This window comes from Mobula birostris, chromosome 6 (genome assembly GCF_030028105.1).
Source record: "Mobula birostris isolate sMobBir1 chromosome 6, sMobBir1.hap1, whole genome shotgun sequence".
Taxonomy (NCBI): domain Eukaryota; kingdom Metazoa; phylum Chordata; class Chondrichthyes; order Myliobatiformes; family Myliobatidae; genus Mobula; species Mobula birostris.
Window position 1 is genome coordinate 27260080 of NC_092375.1, and position 19375 is coordinate 27279454.

A 19375-nucleotide genomic window follows, 5' to 3' on the forward strand; every position below is an offset into this window, starting at 1 on the left:
AATCTCTTACTAGCTCTTCTTTCAGTTAGTCCTGACGAAGGGTCTCAGCCCGAAACATCGACTGTAACTCTTCCTAGAGATGCTGCCTGGCCTGCTGCGTTCACTAGCAATTTTTATGTGTGTTGCATGAAATTCCAGCATCTGCAGATTTCCTTGTGTTTGTGGCTAATAAGATCTTTGTCATTGTCTTCTTAGTCTGTAAGAGCTGAAATGTTTCTCTGCAGGCTGGATGGTTTAGAAGAAATGGAAAATAACTTTTTTGTAGCATGTGTATTTCTCATGGCCGCTTTGAAAATAGCAAATGCCGTGGAAACATTTAACAAGAAGTGACAGAGGATCAGAAGATCGTGTGGGTAGAAAATGCAAAGGTAAAGAGACCCTGATGGGAGTTCCTACTGGCCTCCAAGTAGCAGCCAGGATGTGAGTTTCAAATTGTAAAAGGAAATGGAAAAGGTATGTAAGAAAAACATTGTTTCATGAGGGATTTAAATATGCAGGTAGATTGGGAAAACAGCTTGGTGCTGGATCTCAAGAGAAGGAATATGTAGAATGCCAATGAAATAACTTTTTTAGAGCAGCTTGTAGTCAAAACCACTTAAGGAAAGGACAGTTCTGGATTTAGTGTTGTGTAATGAGCCAGATTTAATCAGTGAACTCAAGGTAAAGAAACTCTTAGGTGACAGTGGACATAACAGAAACATAGAAACATAGAAAACCTACAGCACAATACAGGCCCTGTGGCTCACAATGCTGTGCCGAACATGTACTTACTTTAGAAATTACCTTGGGTTACCCATAGCTGTCTATTTTTCTGAGCTCCGTGTACCTATCCAGGAGTCTCTTAAAAGACCCTATCATATCCACCTCCATCACCGTCGCCGGCAGCCCATTCCACACACTCACCACTCTCTGCGTAAAAAACTTACCTCTGACATTTCCTCTCTACCTACTTCCAAGCACCTTAAAACTGTGCCCTCTTGTGTTAGCCATTTCAGCCCTGAGAGAAAGCCTATGACTATCCACACGATCAATGACTCTCATCGTCTTATACAGCTCTGTCAGGTCACCTCTCATCCTCTGCCATTACAAGGAGAAAAGGCCGAGTTCAACCTATTCTCATATGGCATGCTCCCCAATCCAGGCAACATCCTTTTAAATCTCCTCTGTGTCCTTTCTATAGTTTCCACATCTTTCCTGTAGGTAACCAGAACTGAGCACAGTACTCCAAGTGAAGTCTGACCAGGGTCCTATATAGCTGTAACGTTACGTCTTGGCTCGTAAACTCAATCCCATGGTTGATGAAGGCCAATGCACCATACGCCTTCTTAACCACAGAGTCAACCTGTGCAGCAGCTTTGAGTGTCCTATGGACTCAGACCCCAAGATCCCTCTGATCCTCCACACTGCCAAGAATCTTACCATTAATACTATATTCTGCCATCATAGTTGACCTAGCAAAATGAACCACCTCACACTTCTCAGTCCAGTTTTGCATCCTATTGATGCCCTGCTGTAACCTCTGACAGCCCTCCACATTATCCACAACACCCCCAACCTTTGGGTCATCAGCAAATTTACTAACCCATCCCTCCACTTCCTCATCTAGGTCATTTATAAAAATCAAAAAGAGTAGGGGTCCCTGATGGAGCTACTCTGCAGTTTGAGAGAGTGAAGTTAAAATTAGCTGTATCGGCAATACAGTTGAGCAAATGTAATTACAGAGGCAAGAGGGCTGGTCTTAGTTCATTGGAAGGGATCCTAGCAGAACAACAATGGCAGGAGTTTCTGGGATTAATCCAGAAGGTACTGTATCATTTCTTCCCAAACAAGAGGAAGAGAGAATGAAGTAACTGTGGCTGACAAGGGAAGCCAAAGAAAGCTTAAAAGCAGAAGAGGATATGCAATATTGCGAAAATTAGTGGGAAGGTAGAAGATCGGGAAACTTTTAAAAAATAGAAAGGGAGAAGCAGTCAGAAAATATGAAATGTGAAGGTGTGCTAGTCAATAATATAAGAAGATATCAAAAGATTTTTTTCAGAGATATAACGAGTAATAGAGAGGCAAAACTGGACATTAGACCACTGGAAAATGGTAAAGTAGTAATAAGGAATAAAGAAATGGCTGAAGAATTGACTAAGAGTTTTGTATCAATCTTCATGCAACATGCCAGAGAGAGTCGGAGGTGGGGTGGGTTGGAAGTAAATGTAGTTGTTATCACAAATAAGAAGAACATGCTTGGGAAGCTGAAAGGTCTGAAGATGGATTAATCACTTGGACCAGACAGAATACATCACGATGTTTTGAAAGAGGCAGCTGAAGAGCTTGTGGAGGCATTAGTGGTGATCTTTCGAGAATCACTGGAATCAGGACTGATCCCAGAGGAGTTGAAAGTTGATCCACTCATTAAGAAGGAAGAAAGGCAGCCTGACTTTAGTGGTTGGTAGGATTTTAGAGTCCATTATTAAGGATGAGCTTTCTGGGTACTTGGAAGCACATGATAAAAAAGCACCAAAGTCAGGATTGTGTCCTTGAAGGGAGATTTTGCCTGACAAATCTGTTGGAATTATTTGAGGAAACAACAAGCAGGATCAACAAAGGAGTGGCAGGGTATGTTTTTTTAATTGAATTTTAGAGCGACTTTTGAGAAGGTGCTGCACGTGAGGCTTTTAAACAATACAGAGTCTGTGGTGTTGCAGGCAAGGTACTGAACAGAAGATGGCTGACTAGCTGAAGACTAACAGTGGGAATAAAGGGAGTCTTTTCTAGATGGCTACCAGTGACAAGTGGTGATCCACAGGGGTCGGTGTTGGATCGAGTCCTGTTCAGGTTAGATATTAATTATATAGATCATGGAATTGATGTTTTTGGGACCAACTTTGTGGATGGTACCAAGATAGGCATGGGGAAGGTAGTGTTGAGGAAGCAGGGAGTCTGCAGAAGCACTTGGATAGATTGGGAGAATGGGCAAAGAAGTGGCAGATGGAATATAGCACCTGGAATTGATATGACCATGCTCTTCGGTAGAAGGAATCAAGGCATAAGCTATTTTTTTAAATTGGAAGAGAGGTGTATAGGGACTTGAGTGTCCGAGAGCAGTATTCCCGAAAAGTTAACTTGTATGTTGAGTTGCTAGTAAGGAAGGCAAATGCAATTTTAGCATTTATTTTAAGATGACTAGCATAGGGTATCATGCTGAGCCTTTATAAGGCCTTTGTCAGACCACATTTGGAGTACCGTGCACAGTTCTGAGCCCCATATGTATGGGGAAATGTACTGGTGTTGGAAAGGCTGCAGAGAAGCTTTACAAGAATGACCCTATGAATCAAAGGCTTAACATATGAGGAGTGTTTGATGGCTCTGCCCTGTACTTGCTGGGATTTAGGATGATGATGGGGTGGCGGGGGGGGGGGGGGGGAATCACATTGAAAACTACTGAATATCAAAAGGCATACACTGAATGTACATGGAGAGGTTGTTTCCAGTAGTGAGAGGGTATAGAACCAGAAGTAACAGCCTCCGAATAAAAGGATGTCCCTTTAGCACAAAAGTGAGAAGTTTCTTTTGCCAGAGGTTGGTGAATCTGTGGAATTCATTACCGTAGTCAGTTATGGAGGCTAAAAGTTATTGGGCATACAGTAGATTCCATTAATTGGGGCAGCCGCTTATTTAGGGCAACTCCTAAAGAACTAAAACTAATTGAGAAAATAGCCAGGATTCCTTTTGTTAATTTGGGATGCTATGCAGCTTAATTGGGACAGGAGACTGTTGCCAGCCAATTTCTAACTGGTGTCAGTCTTGTGCACTTGTGTGTCTGTTGGACAATACAGTATACTTAGAGCAAATTCTTCTTAAATAGCACTGCGTGCGTGTGTGTGTGTGTGTGTGTGTGTGTGTGTGTTGCGTGTGTTCAAATCAGTGATTTTTGTCACTGATAGTTGGTGAGAAATAAGCAGCAAGACAATTCAGAACTGATTTGCTCACTACGGTTTCAAACATTCAGGCTTGGAGATGCCAAAAATGGCTGGGAGTGAAAATGAGATGATTTCACTATTTCAATAAGTAAGGGATTACAAAGAATTTGAAGATATTCCAATCACCTTGAATGTTACAATGAAAATGAAGATAAGGAGGATGTAATTGTTGATAGCATTGTACAAAGACAATCCATTATCTGCAGTAGGTGTCTGTGCTGATTTTATTTATTTACAGTCAATCGTAAGAACATGGATGAATTCTTCCGTAGATAACTAATAAGAACTAAAACACAGTTTTATAGTACTGTAGAGGCATTGGTAATGTTCTAATTTGTTCTGCATTTCTTTTAAATACATAATTTATTACTCAGTTAAATGACAGTTGGTCCTTTTGTACTTTTTAAACTATTTCTATGAAACTCCGGCTAACTGGGGCAGTTGCTTAATTGGGCCAAAATGTACAGGTACCAATGTGTCCCAATTAATCGGAATACACTGTATTTAAATCTGAGGTTGATAGATTCTTGATTAGTAAGGGCATCAAAGGTTACGGGGAAAAGGCAGGAAGGAGAGATAATAAATCAGCCCTAATGGAATGGTGGAGCAGACTCGATGGGCCAAATGCTCCTTTTGTTATGTATGGTCATCTTATAGGATTTGGAACATTAAGAAGAGGGGAAAATTTTAAAAATATCTGTCTGAAAATCTGTTTAACCACAAGCTAGTCTGCAAAGTTTTTGTTATTGTGCGGTTGACCTGTACCCACAATACCACAAGGCAGAATCATTAACTGTCTATCATGTATACGTTGCACAGATATATGAATTTTTATCTTCTCCCTTCAATAAAGCTGAATTTAACAACAAATTTGTCAAAATTGTAAGCAAAGGAATAGGTGTCTTAACATTTTGCTCTTCATGATTGCTTTCCATGGAGAGACACTGAACGTAGCTTTGGTGCTATCACTGCAGAACCACTCCCTAGTTTGTAGGGGTCTTGCTGGTGTTTAACCATGTCACTCTACATTGACCCTACAATCTTTATAGCATAGGGTTTTCAGAAAATCAATTGTACAGATTCCGGGTACCATTGCCTTCTTATCTATTTATTATTTTTTAAATTTAGAGATACAGTGTGGAACAGGCCCTTCCAGCCAGGCAAGCCACCAATTTAACCCTACCCTAATCTCAGGACAACTTGTAATGACTAACCTGTAAGTCTTTGGGCCGTGATAGGAAGCCGGCGCACTTGGAGGAAACCCACGGGGTCACGGAGAGAACGTGAAAACTCCTCACAGATGACACTGGAATTGAACTCTGAACTATGAATGCCCCAGGCTGTAATAATGTCGCGCTAACTGTTCTTGGGTTAAAATCAGGCCACGTCACTGATGTAGTCCAAGGGAAGGGCAAGAGCCGCAGTGTCGTCGCAGAGGCTGCCAGAGTGAAATTGTAAACCACATCAAACAGCTCTGGATCTCTTCCTCAGGGTTTACTCCCGAAGCCTTTCCCGTGGGTATGGTTGCAAGGTAGTGGAAGTTTAAAATCAGAGTTTTCCTTCTCCTAGGCGGGCTGCTGTCTAAGACTGATGAGCTCCATCTGCCTGATCAGTCCTTGTGAAGTATCAAATATCTACCTATCATAATCCCAATTTGCAGGACTTGGCCCAGAGCCCTCTATGCTAAGTCATTTCAAGTGCTAATCTGACACTTTGAGGACACCTACCTTCATTATTGGGAAAAAGTCTCTGGCTCTGTCTATCTTTCATATTATCTTATACACCTCCATCAAGGTACTTCTCATCCTCCTTAGCTCAAAAGATAAAAGTCCTAACTTTCTCAACTTCTTCTCATAAGGCATACTCTGTGATCCAGGCAACATCCTGGTAAATCTCCTCTGCATCTTCTCTAAGGCTTACACATCCTTCCTATAACGTGGCGACCAGAACTGAACATAATACTCCAAGTGTGGTCTAAGCAGAGTTTTATAGACCTGCAAAGTGGCTCTTGAACTCAATACCCCAAATAATGAAGGTCAATAAACCATATGCCTTCTTAACCACTTGTGTGGCAAGTTTGAGGGATCTATGTACGTGAACCCCAAATTCCCTTTATTCCTCCAAACTGTTAAAAAAAAACAAGCCATCCTTGAACCTGGTGGTATGTGCTTTCAGGTTTTTGTATCTACTGCCTGATGGGAGAAGGGAGAGGACAGAATGCCCAGGGTGGGTGAAGTCTTTGATTATGCTGACTACTTCACTGAGGCAGCAAAAAGTACAGACAGAGTCCAATGCTCAAAAATGCAAGGCGGGGCGCGGCTTCAGAAAAGAAAGACATCCCTTTAGAAGAGTGATGAGGAGGAATTTCTTTAGCCAGTGGGTGGTGAATTTGTGGAATTCATTGCCACAGTTGGCTGTGGGGCCAAGTCATTGAGTACATTTTAAATAGATTCATGATTAGTAAGGGCATCAAAGGGTACAGCGAGAAGGCATGAGAATGAGGTTGAGAGGGATAATACGTCAGCCAGGATGGATTTCAGAGCAGAATTGATGGGCCAAATTACGTAGTTCTGCATCTACGTCTTATGGTGTTACGTTGTTACCCTTCTGGAGGTATCTACAGAACAACTGCATAAATTAGTATCAAGTATGAAAGGGAAAATATGGGACTGGGAACACAATAATCTCCATTAGGTCTTGGCAATCTCCACATGACTGTCTGCCTTGATTGAATAACATACCATGAGTGGAGCCCACACCGATGTGAGGTACTGGGTAGTTAAAGAATTTGCTTAAGGAATTACAAAGTGATTGTTGCATGTAACACAGACTTGCTTTGTACAAAAAAGATGCAGACAGTGAAAGGATCTCTTACTGATACCTTTGAAGACTGAGATTGGTGGAAGCTGTGTACAAAATATTTTTCTGCCACTGCGTAGACCTTTAATCTATGTCTTATGATCAATTCTCACATGGTGAGCTCCAAGCTCCTAGTCCCTTTTTGTGTGTGAGGAGCAAAAGTCCCAGGTTGCACCCAAATGCTACAATTTATACTGGCAGTGGTGGAAGTGTGTAGTGTGTGACCCGTGACTGACGCTGGATAAACATCAGTGGTGCCAAGGTACATCGGGCACAGAAATGCCATCAGCCCAGGGTAAAATGTGTGAGTTGTGGATAAATGTATGCTCAAATGGATCCATTTCATTTGTTCCTGTATCCGGTTTCCTTTAAATGCCAAGGGAACAGCTTTTCTCTAATACCAGCAAATTTCCTTTGCAAAGAACACTTTCCATGCATGGATTACCTCAAGGTTTAAACTGCAGCAGATGGAAGTCATCTTATGCATAAATTTATTTATGGTCTAAGGGCCAAAAACCCCTTCACACTGCTAAAAACAATATTGTGAAGCTGGAAATAAGTTTTGTCAAGAGAAGACTAATTTTGTGTACATTTCTATGTTTTTTTAACATCAATTAGAAATCAGATTCCTCCTTTTTCAGCATAATTTTCATTATTCCTGAAACTTAATTTTCTGGCATAAACTTTCCCTTATTTTTAACAGAGGAGCATCATGGAACATGCGTCTGCAATGTGATTTTCAAATATACTAAAAAACAAATCTAAATCTGTGATTTCTACAACTTCAAATACAGTATTACATGTGCACTTTGCTACTTTGCCTGAAGTAATCAGGGTCTAGGATGCTCTCAGACTTTTAACCTCAGCGCCATTCCTAGCTGTTGTTGATCTCTGTGCATTAAAGTTGTCATCCACACTCTATGGCAAATGAGAGAAATGTTTTTCGACTATTCCTTTGACCTACATGAGCAGGTAAAGTGGGCAGAGACATTTTGCTTCTCCAAAGTGCAGGAATTCATAGGAATATACAATGAGTCCTCTCAAACATGCCCCTGGTGACCTTCTCCCAGGAAAAGCTGGAGGGTCTCTGCTATGTTCCTGCCCCATCTGGTCCTGATGAAAGGTCTTGCCTGAAATGTAGACCTTTTATTCCTCTCCACAGATGCGGCCTGACCTGCAGAGTTCCTCCAGCATTTTGGGTTTGTCCTCCTGGCACTGTTCTTGGTGCAATCCCCTCACCTCCCTCTAAACAATTGGGAGCACTCCCCCATTGCCTCGCCTTGCCGTCAATGCAGCATCCATTCACTCACAGGATCAACAGCCGAGTAGCTTGGACAGTTTTGTTTGTACAGTGATATGTCCTTTCAAGAGTTGGCTGCATTAGACCCTTTCACCTGCTGCATTACATGCTGCTGACTACAAGAACTTTCAACACATTCATCTGTACCCAAACCAGACATTTCCTTCTCAGTGCTGCCTCTTACAGGTAAATACAACAATATTGTTCTGTGAGACTCACTTCTGATGTTCACATCCTTCAAGCAACTTCGGCAAATGGGATGCGATGACCCACATTGCTGTCTTAATACTAGAAAAAGATGCAGATGAATTTCTAATACTACTGTTAGTAGTCCTTTCCTTCTCTGAGGATTGTCGTCTTGTCATGGTGGAGAGGATTGTGTGTTCCTGAGATCATGAGAGTGGTGCCTTCTGGATCTTAGCTCCTGGTAAGGTCCTCCTTAGCTGTAAGGTCAAGGGAGAGGTTCCAGACAATGAGCGATTCCATCAAGACATCAACAGCAGAAGATGATGGCATATTACAACAGCAGTGGAGGAAGGCTCAGCAGTGAAGGTGGAGGAAGCCTGTAGCAGTGAAGAATCCCCAGTCATCTTGGATGCCATGCCAGTAGGCTCTGACCCTGATCTGTCAAGTACTGTGTGTTGGCTGCCCATGCATCAGCCTCCCCACATTAAACAAAGTCATGCTTTGGCATTCTACATTAAGGGAATAACTCCTTGGGAGCACATCATACCAAACTCAAGTGATCACCCTACTACTAATAGTCCCTTTCCATTTGTCCTGAAGTTTTTTTTTCTTGACCCAAGAAGGTTTAAGAATTTACTGTCCAGAAATGTTGGGCCATACAAGCCCAGAAGAAATGGAAAGAAGTATGGTATTGTCAGTGCTGTTAGTGCCACATAATGTTGATGCAAAATGGAGAATAAAAGTCTGTCTTTCGTGATTATATATATATATATATATATTTCCATGGAAGAAGCCTTGAAAGTTTTTACCATGATCAACATTTTCTCTGTTACAATAAAGAAAGTTCTTTCTAACAGTAAAATGGCTTTGCTTGCATTATGTTAGCCCAAATCAAAATGTATATATTTATCATGTGTTTCCCCCTTTGTTCATAAGGGAAATTTCTACAGAAATGTGTTAAAACTAGACTGAAATGATAAATGGAACATTTGTGTGCAGAAGTTCCTCAAAATTTGTGCACTCATGGTTTTTTTGTGAGTGCAGCATGGCTGCATGGCTCTTTATGGTTGGTCAGACGCAAACTAATTGCGCAATTTCTAAACGTAGATGAATGTAACAAGGGAACTGCCAGTGTCCGAAGGCAGAGAAGTTGTGTCATATTGAAGATCTGGAAAATATTCTGCAATGTTGGTGACATTTGGCACTGAGTAGGCTTTTAATTTGGAATCTCCATTTAATAGCGCCATGTTCAAGAAAGAAATGTAGAACGAAAACCCAGTACCATTCTGCAAAGGTGACTCAACCACTGCTCCCCTTGTGCTGTATATCGTTAAGTTTTGCAGTGGATACACATTTGCTGTAGGATTTGTCACACTGAGTTCTTTCAGGCCAAAGATGACAAGGTATTCAGTCAGTACGGCATCAGGGTTGCACAACGAAAGTGTGAGGCTTGGGACCGACGAGTAGTTTAGCAGCAGCCCCACTGTAGTGGTGTCTGACACCCACACAACTAACTTGCTGCTGTGACTAAAGGTTGGGCTGGCTTTATCAATATCCTTAGACAAGACGGTCCGACAGTTGCACCCAAGGTTGGCACGGGCGACCACACAGTCTGGGATGCTGGAGATACAGCTGCAGTTCCGAAAGTTGCTCTCCTTTTGGAAGATTAGTGTGTGGTTGCTGCTCCTTAACACAGAGAAGCAGGCACAGCAGCACAGAGCCAAGAGCACCAGCTGGTTTGATGCTGCAGTGGTCGTCACCATCTTCTCAGCAAAATGGTAGGCAGCCTAACAAAAGTTCTTCATTTTTCACAGGGTCTGAAACAAATAAAGAAGGAAACAGCTTGTAACATTTATCATATTTGGAAGGTAATTTAAAAACATGGTAAAATCTTTTGTTGAAGTTGTTCAGATGTTTTACATAAAGGGTGGTTAAATTGCTAAACCACTAAAGTACATCTTTACATTAATTATGGAACCGGAAATTCAGCTTCCTGCTCATATAAAGAACTAGAAAGTCTCATCAGCACTTCTGCCAATTTCTACCTTGTTTTCACTTTCACTTGATCCAACTGTGACTTTTCCCTACTCTTTCTTGATTTCTGTATCTCCATTTCATCGGATAGGTTAGCCACCATTATCTATGTGGAGCCCTTTGGATTTCACTTTCACAAAATTCAAAGTTCGAAGTATATTTATTATCAAAGTATGTATACATTATACAACCTTGAGATTCATCTCCTAACAGGCAGTCATAAAACAGAAATCCAAAGGAACCCATAAAAAATACAGTTGAACACCCTATGTAGAGGGAAAAAAAAACAATAATATCCTTAAAAAAGAAGTCATAAAAAAATAAAAGAACCCATTAAAAAAAGACCGTCAACCACCCAATGTGCAGACAGAAAAAAAACACATCATGCAAACAAGAACCACAAGCAAATAACCACTAAAGTCCACAAGGAGAGTCCCATAGTTCAATGTAGAGCCGAGACGTGGAGCAGTGATCTGAACTGGCCCGTCCCTCACCTTTGGCCCCGCCACCCTAAGCTTTTCAATCTAAATCGACGTTCAAACATCGGGTTCAATTGCCTCACTACGCTCTGGGGCCAAGACCATGCTACCTCGATTCGGCCTGTACTTGGCCCTTCCGATTCGGCCCAGTGTTTAAGTTTCCATCCAAGCGTCAAAGTTAGTCGCTCCAATCTGCTCTGGTGCCTGGGCCCCGATTTCTCATTTGACCTGAAATCAGCTTTTCGATTCAGCCCTTTATAAATGTACCGTGGAGAGCATTCTGACAGGCTGCATCACTGTCCGGTATGGGGGGTGGGGGGAGGGTGGCTACTGCACAGTACTGAAAGAAGTTGCAGAGGGTTGTAAATCTAGTTGGCTCCATCTTGGGTACTAGCCTACAAAGTACCCAGGAGCGATGTCTCAGAATGGCAGCGTCCATTATTAAGAACCTCCAGCACCCAGTGTCACAATGGGGTGCTGGGAACGGACCCAATTACAAGACACAGACACTGAAGTACAAGGAACAGGACTTGACTAGAGTAGGGATGTGACAAGATACAGGAGCAGGGACAAGAATCAGACTAGGGCTTGGACCCCGAGCCAGAGACTGGACAAGGATCCAGAATCTGGGTCTTGCCTCGGGCTCGGGCCCCAGAACCAGGCATAGACATGACATGACTGCAGGAGTGGAAGCTGGGGTCTTGAGGCTTGAGGCTTGGAGAGAGGCTTGGGGTCTTGAGGCTTGAGGCTGGGGTCTAGGTCTTGAGGCTTGAAGCTGGGGTCTAGGGCTTGAGGCTTGAGGCTTGAGGCTGGGATCTAGGGCTTGAGGCTTGAGGCTGGGGTCTAGGGCTTGAGGCTGGGGTCTAGGGCTTGAGGCTTGAGGCTGGGGACAGGCTGGGGTCTTGGTCTTGAGGCTTGAGCTTGGAGGCAGGTTGGGGTCTTGGTCTTGAGGCCTGCAGGCTGGGGTCTTGGTCTTGAGGCTTGAGCTTGGAGACAGGCTGGGGTCTTGGTCTTGAGGCCTGCAGGCTGGGGTCTTGGTCTTGAGGCTAGGGTACTTCGAGGCTTGGGTATGGACTCCGAGCCAGAGACTGGGCAAGGACCCAAAACCTGGGACCTGACTCGGGCTCAGACTCCAGAACTAGGCAAGGACAAGACGAGGCTACAGGACTGGACATGGTTTGGGTGTGGAACTCCTGGGTAGGGCGAGACGCAAGGACAGGTAAAGGCACATGGACAGGACTGGACTAGGCACGGACTGGACAAGGGCCTTCAGGAGCACGGAGTCTTGGACTAGAAGTGACAGGAGCACGGAACACAGAGCCAGGAACCCTCCTTGGGAACAGGACGTAGGTCCGGGACTCACACACATAAAATAGAGCCAAGACCCCTCCTTGGGAACAAGACATAGGGCCGGGACTCATACACAGAACACTGAACATGAAGAGACAGATCCCAACACAAGGTGGCGGCAAATGGCTGGACCCACCTAGTGAAGGCGTGAACACAGAGACAGATCCCAACACTAGGTAGCGGCAAACAGCTGGACCTACCTAGCAAAGGCATGGACACAGAGAGACACACAACAAAAGACAGTTCCTTATCTTGACCTAACAAGGCTGCAGTCTTGCTCCAGCGGTAAAACTTCAGTGATACAGGCAGGGTATACAGGCGGGGGTATCCAGGCTAGGTGAGCAGGCAGAGAGTCAGGCGAGGTATCCAGGCAGAGAGTCAGGCAAGGGGGAAAAAGACAGGGAGGGGAACAGGACAGTCCAGCAGGGAATCCCTGGTTTGCAGAGGTATTTATTTCTCAGCCCCAAAACGAGAAACATGTGCCCACAACAGAAACTGGGGAAATCCAGAAACCCCAGAACAAGGAACCATAGACTGGACCGTGAACTGGAACACGGACTTTATGGACCGGACTGCGACACCTAAGGCAAGCCCTTTTCTCACTATTACCATCAGGTAGGAGGTACAGAAGCCTGAAGGCACACACTCAGCGATGCAGAGACAACTTCTTCCCCTCTGCCATCCGCTTCCTAAATGGACATTAAACCCTTGGACACTACCTCACTTTTTTTAATATTCAGTATTTCTGTTTTTTGCATGTTTTTTTAATCTATTCAATAAACATATACTGTAATTGATTTACTTATTTATTATTATTATTTTTATTTTATTTATTAATATTATTTTTTTCTTGTCTATATTATGTATTGCAGTGAACTGCTGCTGCTATGTTATCACGACACATGCCGGTGATAGTAAACCAGATTCTAAGTCTCTATCCAAATATTGACTTCAGTCTAATTGATATGCTTTGGTGCCCAGACCTTGCCATCTCTATTCGGCCTTCAGCACAGCGCTTAAAATGATCAAACCTCAGGTCTTCCTTGCTCTTAGCGATGGGACAGTTGGCTTGTCTCGCCTCAGTTCTGCCACGTTGAATTGCCTCCAAGTCCAAAGGGAAGTTATGAACTATTACTTGTGATGGTCGTTTGCCAGTAAAAGTAAGATTTAAAAAGTATTTAGTTGTTTTTCTTGTTTCGTTAGCCACCAGCCAGTGCCATCTTAAATGTGTCTGACATTGAAGCCATGTAAAGAATCTATTCTCCCAATTCTCCCATCTCTGTCACATCTGTTTTAGTTCGGACATCTCCCAAACCTCTGCTTCCATTGGAATAATGGAATCATAAAATTGTACAGCACTGAAACACTCTGTCCATGCTGACCATGGTTCCTGATCTCATTTGCCTGCTTTAGGTCACATCCTTGTATCTGTCCCAATTCCTTTTAAATGCTGTAATTATATCTGATCCCACCACCTCCTTTAGCAATGCTTCTCTGACAAGAACTGTTGTCTGTAAAAAAACTTACTTCTCAGATCTCTTTTAAAAAGCCTGTATCTCACCTTATGCCTTTATGTTTTTGACTCCCCCCCCCCCACAATGGGAAAACGATTTTGACTATCTACTCTATATATGCCTCTCATAATCTCATGTAGTTGGAGCCTTAGAGCAATCCAGCATGGAAGCTGGCCCTTCTGCCCATCTTGTCCAGGATGCCTATCTAAGCCAAATCAATTTGCCCATTTGTGACTCCTATACCTCTAAGCCTACCCTGTCAGATGCCCATGAAAGTGTCTAAATATTGTTATTGAACCTGTCTCAACCACTTCCCCCAGCAGCTCATTCCCCATGTGCACCACCCTCTGCATGAAGGGGGTTACCCCTCAGGTCCATTTTAAATCTTTCTCCTCATACCTTAAACCTATGCTCTTTGGTTTTGGAACTACTTTCCCCCAGGAGAAAGACACCTTATCGTAACTCCCGTGATGTTACACACCTCTGTAAGATCACCCTCAGTCTCCTGCTCACCAAGAAAGAAAGTTCTAGCCAGCCCAGCCTCTAAGATCCCCAAGCTCGGGGAACATTCTCATAATTTTTCTTTGCACTCCGTCCAGCTAAATGATGTCTTTCTGAAAACAAGGTAAGCAAAACTGTAAACTGCAATGTAATGTCCCATTTCCTATATTCAATGCCCTGACTGTGGTAGGCCAGAGTACTAAGTACCTTCTATCTGCGACACTACTTTCAGGGAACTATCTACTTGAACTCCCAGACCATAACCAACCCCCTCCCCACCACCCCCGGAACCTATTGTTCAGTGAAATTCCTACCCTGATTTGACCTCCCAAAATGCAACTCTTTGCACTTATCTAGATCTAACACTATTTGTCATTTCTTTAGCCTTGTACATTTTGAGATCCCCTTGTACTTTTTGATAACCTCACCTCTATCATTTCTGCTCTCATATTTTTAATTTCATGATAACATGGGGCAATCCCCTCAAGCCCATATCTCTGCGTAGCTTCCTGTGACAAGCTCACTCTCAGGTGCCCATTAGCATTCCCCAATTCTTCCATCAGTTACCAATGCCATGGGTAATTTGCTGTTACCTATTAACCTGACAACCAACTGGAAACCAGAGCACCTGGCAGAAGCCATATGCTAATATGGCAGATATACAGAGACAGCAGCCGAGGTCAGACTTGAACCCAGGTTGCCGGAGCTATGAGAAAGCTGCACTACCTGCAGCACCACCCAGAAGATGGATGAAATGGTCCATGACCTCACCTTCTACCACACCAGTCTCTACATTAAACGAATCATCCATCATTATTTCCATGATATCACCACCAAACACCTCTTCCATCTTGCTCACCCTTTCACATTCCATTCGTTCTAAGACACCCCGGTCTCATTGTGAGAAGTTTTTGGTGCTATATCTACGAAAGGATGCACTGGTGCTGAAGAGGGTCCAGAAGAGTTTACAAGAATGATTTCAGAAATGAAAGGGTTAATGTATGAAGAGCATTTGATGGCTCTGGGACAGTAATCGCTTGAGTTTATAAGATTGGGAATCTCATTTTAACCTATCGAATATCGAAAGACCTAGATAAAGTGGATGTGGAGAAGAACTTTCCAATAGTGGGTGGGAGTCTAAGACCAAAAGGCACAGCCTCAGACCAGAAGGATATCCCTTTAGAACAGAGATGAGGAGTAATTTCTTTAGCCAGAGAGTGGTGAATCTGTGTAATTTATTTCCACAGGTGGCTATGGAAGCCAAGTCATTGAGTATATTTAAAGCAGCGGTTGATAAGTTCTTGAATAGTAAGGGCATCAAAGGCTACCGGCAGAAGGCAGGAGAATAGATAGATAGATAGATAGATATACTTTATTGATCCCGAGGGAAATTGGGCTTCGTTACAACCGCGCCAACCAAGAATAGAGCATAAATATAGCAATACAAAAACCACAAACAATCAAACAACAAAATGCAAACTATGCCAGATGGAAAATAAGTCCAGGACCAGCCTATTGGCTCAGGGTGTCTGACCCTCCACGGGAGGAGCTGCAAAGTTCGATGGCCACAGGCAGGAACAACCTCCCGTGCCGCCCAGTGTTGTATCTCGGTGGAATATGGCCGAAGTCCAACAGTAAAAAGTTCAATATCTGGTCTACGAACACGTTCCTCGATCATAATATGACCCAGATTGCACCATCTGTTGTTAACCAGAACAGAAAGCACCCAACTCCTTTACGCTTACCGCTCTCAGTGCACTTCCGGTCAGCCCGAACGGTCTGGAAGCTGTCTATGGAAAAGTTTTGATCGGGTATGTCCTCGTGCAGTCCCATTCCAGTGAAACACATAACATTGAACTCCCGAATAGAGTTGAGAGCAAAAATAAATTAGCCATGATAGAATAACAAAGCAGATACAATGGGCCAAGTGGCTTAAATCTGTTCCTGTTCTTATGCTCTTATGGTCTTATTCATTTCCACTAATATGTGTTCTTCACCTATGGCTCATTCCTGTCCTATTTACACTCTCTTAACACAAACCTTTACCCTAGCTCAGCTAGCATTATCTACTTTTGTATCATTCAATCTGTCTTGTCTTCTCTCTATCATAGACCTTCTCACGAGTTCTGATGCAGATCATTGACCTGGAGTACGAAATTTGTTTCTCTCTTCACAGATGCTGCCTCACCCTGCTGACTATTTCCAGCATTTTGTTTGTATTACACTAACATGACTGGTTAACAGGACATTGTCATGTCACTTGTGGAAACTTGCTGTGGGCTATGAGAAGGAATGCAGGAGTGAGATAATTCAGAAGGTTAAGTGATGTCATAAGAATAACCTTGCACTCAATATCAGTAAGACCAAGGAATTGATGGTGGACTTCAGGAAGAGGAAGTCGGAGAACATACACCTGTCCTCTTTGAGAGGTCAGTGCTGGAAAGGCCGAGCAGCTCCAAGTTGCTGGATACCACCATCTCCGAGGATCTGTCCTGGGTCCAATATGTTGATACAATCATAAAGTCATGCCAGTGGCTCTACTTTATTAGGAGTTTGAGTAGATTTGCTGTATCACCTGTGACAAGAGACCTAGGTGAGGATGGTTAGGACCCAAGTACTGGAATACTCAAGACGAGAATCAAGACAGGAAATGAGCTTGTGATGAGAACGAGGCTCCAAACTAGACGCTAGATGAAAATCCAAAGTAGAGCTGCCGATTGAGCACTGAAACTCAGTTCAGGTGCTCTTTAAATATTAAAATCCTGGCACCAAAACATGGCCGCCAATTGGCGGGGTGGGCCGGATTCTTTAAAAGGGCTGTGCTAGCCGTCCATGTTCTGGCAAGTCGGAGTATATAAACCCTGAAAGCTGGTGCACTCGAGTGCACATCGTAACATCACCAAAGACTTCTGCAAATTTCTACCATGGTTGCTACATTCTGATTGGTTGCATTACAGCCTCGTATGGGGCCTCCAGTACACCTGCAGTCTGTGATGCAACCTCTTGTTGATGACTTAGATAGCTCCATCATGGGCACAACCTTCCCCAACATTGAGGACAGCATCATGTGCTGAGGCCTCGAGGAGGCAGCATCCATCACCATCTGGGACATGCCCTCTTCTAGTTACTACCACCAGGGTGGAGGTTCAGGAGCCTCAAGGCCCACACTCAATAATTTAGGAGCAACTTCTGCCTGTTCACCATCAAGATATCTTAATCCTTGATCCTTGGATACTACATTATTCCTTTGTTTGCACTATTTATTTAATTTGTAACATAGATTTTTAGAGAAAAGGTGAAGAATTATGTGGTAAGGGAGGGTTAGGTTGAACTTGGAGAGGTTGAGGAGCTTTTCTGTGCTGTGGTATATTCTATGTCCTGTCTTTGAATTGTACTGCTGCTGCAAAACAACAAATTTTATAACATATATCAGAATCAGAATCAGGTTTATTTTCACCTGCATATGTCGTGAAATTTGTTAACTCTCAATGGATACGATTGAATATTTTTGTTTCAGCCTGGTATATATATCTCAGTGATTCTTATGCAAAGTAGCTTCATTGATTGCTACATTGCTAAATACATTACATATAGACCTAAACAGTAACAACCTTCACATGGCAATATTCCATGAGCTACTATTTAAAATTTTACAGGGCTTTCAGTATTCCTTAATCTATGCACAAGTAGAACCAGTGTTAGGGAAATCCAGAACAACGTAGAAAGTGTTAGTAAGTACAAAGAATAGAATTATGATACCAGTTCTGAGTTACAAACATATTAATTGATAAACCAAGATTTTATCATTTTAACCTAGTGCAATAGCTTTGCTACTTAATTAGACCCGGAGAGCTTAGGGTAGTATAGTGCAGCATGGCATTTGATATGACTGCCACACTGTTCCAGCAACCAGGCTGGTTTCAGTCCTGGCCTTGAGTGCCGTGTGGAGTTTGCACACTCACTCTGTGACCACCCGAGTTTCCCCCCACATCCCAATGATGTGCAGATAAGTCAACTGGATATTAATAACTGGCTATTATAAATTGTCCCTTATGCAACTAAGATGCAGGGAATTCAGTGGGGATTTGAAAATAGTCTACACTGGGAAATAAGTAAGGGAAGACGACTGATAGGAATTCTGACTGCAGGTGTCAAATGACCTCCTTCTATGTCATAAGCAAATACAAGAAAAATGTGAAAATACAAGTCTGTTTCACCATCACACATACCACACCTTTATGCGAAGTTGATATCTATTGCAGTAAATCTATACTTTTCCACATATCTTCGATTTTTTTAAACAGGAAAGAACACTGTTGAATGTGATCATAATTTATAGTTAACAGATTGTCTTGTTAATCTGGATAGTATGAGGGTGTAACTTTGACATTCCCTGTCTGGCAGAAAGCTGGTATAATCAGAAGAACCCCTTAACCCGATATCCATTCCATTGATGTGATCAGAAACTGTCACTTTTTTGACAGGCAGATGGAATTGCTCACTATTTTCACTGATGAAACCTCACCTCCGAAGCTTTGATTTATCTGAAGGATATGGAGATCTCCGGCAAGACAAAACTTGCAGTTTAGAAGTGATATTGCTTCCTAGTGCATTTCAGTATCTGTAATCTATTTCAATTTTCTTATCTCTCACAACTTTGTCACAGTAACATTTATAGTAGTAAATCATAATGAAGCTCTCACATTTAAAATTTTATGTAGACTTTTGTTTACTTACTGAGATGAAACCACAGACCCAGTGTGTGAGTGTTACTTTTTTTTTAAAGAGGAAATATTTGAATGTACTTACATGTTTGTTGCTTTGCTCAAACTAAATTTTCTCTTCCCTTTGTTTCCCTTGATTGGAACCGGGGCATGCATACCATGGCAACAAGTTAAAAGCTGAGAATTATCAACCGTGAAAGTGCAGTTTGCTACAACTTGACTGACTGAAAATTTACCTCTGTCTTGAATTATTCATGAGCTCAGTTGCATCTAGACCAAGAGCTGACATATCTTTATTCAATCTCAGCTCCAATAAAATCAATCCACTGCATTTCCTCTTCAAGTTTGGTTTCCAAACAGCTTCGTGGTATACAGTAAGTCTGAATTCTAAGCCAAGAAGTGATTCCAGGCTGTTTATTTATGAACGATCCACATTCATCAAAAATGGTATGATGGC

At 42.7% G+C, this 19375-nt stretch overlaps 1 protein-coding gene across 1 annotated transcript in view; it reads right to left on the minus strand.

The window, feature by feature from the left end:
- Positions 1-112: 112 nt before the first annotated feature.
- LOC140198883 (exosomal polycystin-1-interacting protein-like) overlaps positions 113-19375 on the minus strand; it is a 52428-nt gene continuing 33165 nt past the window's right edge. The window contains exon 2 of the mRNA XM_072260068.1: positions 113-10133. Coding sequence (XP_072116169.1) covers positions 9414-10079 — 666 coding nt within the window. The 5' untranslated portion in view covers positions 10080-10133 and the 3' untranslated portion in view covers positions 113-9413. The remainder of the gene's footprint in view (positions 10134-19375) is intronic.